General features: G+C 43.2%; 1 protein-coding gene across 2 annotated transcripts in view; it reads right to left on the reverse strand.

The window, feature by feature from the left end:
• Window positions 1-3,301: 3,301 nt before the first annotated feature.
• The window catches only part of ESD (esterase D), a 28,595-nt gene continuing 27,538 nt past the window's right edge, over window positions 3,302-4,358 (reverse strand). For both annotated transcript variants that reach the window (XM_006037482.3, XM_006037483.3), the window contains exon 9: window positions 3,302-3,549. In XM_006037482.3, coding sequence (XP_006037544.1) covers window positions 3,469-3,549 — 81 coding nt within the window. In that variant the 3' untranslated portion in view covers window positions 3,302-3,468. The remainder of the gene's footprint in view (window positions 3,550-4,358) is intronic.

The following is a 4,358-nucleotide window of genomic DNA, read 5'->3' on the forward strand; positions in this document are numbered from 1 at the left end:
TGCGACCCAAGCCATTCTATCTGGCCCGTGGGGCCCCTAAAAAATTTAGAAAATTAATATTTAGCTGCCCTTGGCTGCCTGTTATGTGGCTTGCTAAAATTCAGTAAGTGGCCCTTTGCCCAAAACAATTGCCCGCCCCTACCATGAGCCATTGTTGACGCCCTCGGCTGGACTCACTTTCTCCAATTTGTCTATGTCATTTCTGTAGTGGAGGGCCCAAAACTGGACACAGTACTCCCGATGTGGCTTCACCAGTGCTGAATAGAGGGAAATAATTGCTTCCCTTGACTTGCTGGCAATGCTCCTACTAATGCTGCTGCCTTTGCAGCAAGGACACAGTTGGCTCATCTTCAGCTTATTGTACACTGTAATCCCCAGGTCCTTTCTGTACAGGGAGCATCCCGTTAGTCAGAAAGTGATGATCCCCTTGTAATTTTGTCTCAGTTTTCTTCTCATTGTGTGCTAAGAACTGCCTTTTCTCACCTCCCATTTGCCTGTGACAATTGTGACAGACTTACCTCTCTGTTAGGCTGGGGAGCTCAGGTTTTTTCCTCCAAGTAAGAAATCCCATTCTGCAATAAAACCTAAATTTGGTCCTCTTATCTCAGAATGGGCTGCTGTTTGAACCCATGGCAAGGTGTACTCTGCTCCACTTCTCCATGAAAACACTTTCCTGGTGATGGTCACTTCAGCAAAGGGCTGGGTTAGATCAGAGTCCTCAGTGTCTCTCTCAGACCTCTTTCTTCTTGAGTGGAGGTGCCCTCACATTTGCTTTATGTCCAAAGGGCCTTGTCTTCTTATCTACACAGCACTAAACCTTTCAGAAAGTCACCACAGTTAGATCTCTCAACTAAGGAAACAAATAAAGGGCCTAGTGACAGTACAGACACTGTCCAACTGTGTATCTGACTGCGTCATAAAACCCACAAGGTGAAACTATCATTGATGGTCATAATCAAGTCTATCAGAGTGGCAACTTCCATAGCATCCTTGCACAATGCTTCCATAACCAATAACTGCAGGGCAGCCACCTAGAATGTAGCACATAACTTTACCATGCAATATGTACATGAAACTGCCTGAGATGCTGCTGCTTGGTTAAGATGCGTTAGTTGCTGTTTAACAGAGGACACTCCAAGGCTCACCACAAGGTACGTGGGCCCTATTTTGGAGTGAGGTTGTACCTATGGATGATCATTTGAAGGGCAAAAATGTTGCTTACTGTTAGCTAGAGTTCTGCCAAAAAGTCTATATGCACACCTACACTGTGCTCTTCTTCCCCTCTTCATCAGAGACGTACACAAGGAAGAGGAACTGCATGCAATGCTTTATCTCCTTGGAGCAGGAAATGAGGATGAGTGGGGCTATATCTCACCTCACCGGCATTCAAAGGCACATCTTGGCTCTAGTGCGTGAGGCACAAGTGCACAACCATGCTGATACATATATTGAACAACACAGCTTTGAAGAACTCCAGGACCTGGCAAATTTCTCTTTTTTTCCCCATCTAAGTGTTTGGAATCTGACTGACTGTGACTGTCCATTGGACTATGAAAGGCTGTCTTCATGCAAAAGGCTGCTCTTCTTTAAATAGTATAGAAGTATTTTTCCACGGGCTTTAGGGAGATCCCAGCTGTGTGCGTTCCATCAATTGTGCTTTACAAACCTGATTTCTGGTCTGAGGCTCCATATACAAACTTAGTGGAGACTGCCTAGTATTTGCTGTCCCCAAGCAGAAGTGTTGCAGAGAATTACATTGCATTCAGTATCTTGGCACTTAAATTACTTGGAAAGCATATTCACAAGTCTCCATTTTGCCATCTCTCTGCTTTATCTGCCCTTGGACCATCGACAAGATAACCACTTTCTATAGGAAGCCTTCAAGCCAGCAATCGCTAAGTATGTTAAAAGAAAGATAGCAATTTCCCCAGAATCTAACTGCTGCAGTCAGTGTAATCTGTGGAAGTAGAAGCGAGTTCAAACTAATATACTTATAGAATAAAAGATTTTCTATGGAAGTCCAGATACTCCCTGTTACCCAAAGTGGACAGTCTAGGATTGAGAGAGCAGACATTCTGGAGCACGGATGTCCGAAACGGAGATGGCTGGTCAGATGATTTCTTCTACTTGTTTTCAACTACTCTATTCCATTACCAAAGTACATTACTGTAAAATAAATTATTTTTCCATTTATGCAAGTGCAGTATATTATATAGAGAAGTTCTATAATAACGAAGTAAAAGTAAGCTTTATGAAGATGTGAGAACCACTGGCAGAAAAAATTTTCAGAGCCTTACTGTCAAAAGAAATTCTCCTCACAATGTCATCACATCATAAATGCCATTACTCCAGCCTCAAGGAAAAATTAATGTGCCACCAGCTGAGGACATGAAACAGCTGGTGCAGCCCCAGGCAGTTCTTTCATAGCTAAGCTACATAGTGCACAGTCCCATTTCAGATTGATTGAATCCCACCATCACCAAATGTAATATGCTCTGAATTCACTGCATGCCTAACTCACTGACTACCCTGGGAAACAACTTGAGGTAAAGTTCCAGTGAAGAAGAGGAGGCTGTATGTAGCTTTTTCACACAAACAGCAAATAGCGTCAAATAGGGAGTAGTTTTAAATCCAGAATAGCAGGGGCACAGGTTTTGCTACTTTAGTTATGTAGAGTAGCACCTTTCTCTTCAGACAGCACTGTACAAGTAGTTGATCTGCCCTATACTCCCACTGTTTTCCCATCCTCTAGAATCTCACTTCATCAGAGGCCTTTTGTACTCAGTAACAAATTCTGAGAAAATGAATATAGAAAGGATGAGCTGCTCCCTGTACTATCAGAATGACTGTCAAAAGCCATTTGCTTGAATCTCATTCCTGGAATACTCTCTAAGTTATAGGGTCAATGTTAACAAGGGAGCAGTGCAGTGTAAACTTGTCTGTACTTTCCAGCAAGAACACCACTTTGACCTTCACATAATTTCAGTAGGTAAAGAGAAAACCCCTTCAGGTTAGCCTCACAGCCAATCCACCTGTTTAAGAAAAGAGATTCTTAAAGCTTTATAGTAAAAGTTGTCAAGCCATTTTGCACCATGCTGAATTAATAACAAATTGAAAGCCAGTGCATAATTTGCTACAGTATATTCTTCTTACTCATATGCCCATTCTAGCTCTATTTAACAGCATCTTGAAGTGATGGATGTGTACAGTCTAAAAACACAACTGCTAATTTCCATTCTGACATATAGCTTCAGAATGCTTTTTTTCCAACAGAGAGAGACTTTTCAAAGCAGATAAGCATTCAAAATATTTATTCTGAAGCTCACAGACAGAATTGTTTATTCTTTGTATAACAGTCACAAGGGCTCCATTTTTATAGACACTAATTCAGTGAGCAATTTTTGCTTTGTTCAGTTTTGTAGATAACACTGACTTCTATTGGACAGAAGAAAGTCCCATCTGAAGGAGTCAGGCATTAAGATACTTTGCATGGTGTCTGATGTGATCATTAACAAACGTAGCAATGAAAAAGTAGCTGTGATCGTAGCCCTGAAAAAGAACAGAAACTAAATCAGCAATCCAAGCTATTTAATGAGGAAGCATTATAACAACTAAAATCCTTTTTCACACATTTCTAATAGACTAGGAAGTCTACATAAGAATACTGAATTATAGACCAAATATATATCTATATTTAAGCTAGAACTGGATTTTCACTTCATAGGTAAATACGTTAATGCAGTCTCATGGTTAGAGCATTGGGTGAAGTCAAAAGCCCATCTCCTCAATTCCTCCTGTGAGACTTTGGGTGAATCATGTAACTTGGTGTCCCTTTCTACATGTCCCCTCTCTCAGTGGGTGAATATCCAGTGAGTGTGCACTCTGTGAACTGGCTGCTCTACCTCTCATTTAGATGCAATGGGCACGTCCACACAAGCAAGCATGTGCGCTTGCAGCAGCTCAAATAGAAGTGGTAGATTTGAGCCGGGGCTTTTTGCCTCAGAACGTGTGCTCGGACATGTACTTTGTTGTGGAGCAAGTTGTGCCACTTGGGGCAAAATAACCCTGCCTAGCTCCTCCTAGATCTGCAGCCAGGGGGAGCTAGAGCCCGGGGCCAGCACCTGTCCTGGCCCCAGCAGTATAAAAAGCTGCCCTGGCAAGCAGCTCAGGGCTACTAGCTCTCAGGAGCTTCTGGGGCCCAGCTAATTGGTACCTGGGGACACCAGCCCTTGTGCCAGCTGGACTGCTGAAGCAGCCCTGAGAGTTCCCTGCACCCTCTACCCATGGCAGCAGTCTGGCAGTGAGGGCTGCTGCCTGGCTGTGACCTGCTGTGCACCTGCCAGACCCGGATGGGGACT

Source organism: Alligator sinensis, unplaced genomic scaffold (assembly GCF_000455745.1).
Source record: "Alligator sinensis unplaced genomic scaffold, ASM45574v1 scaffold110_1, whole genome shotgun sequence".
NCBI classification, from domain to species: domain Eukaryota; kingdom Metazoa; phylum Chordata; order Crocodylia; family Alligatoridae; genus Alligator; species Alligator sinensis.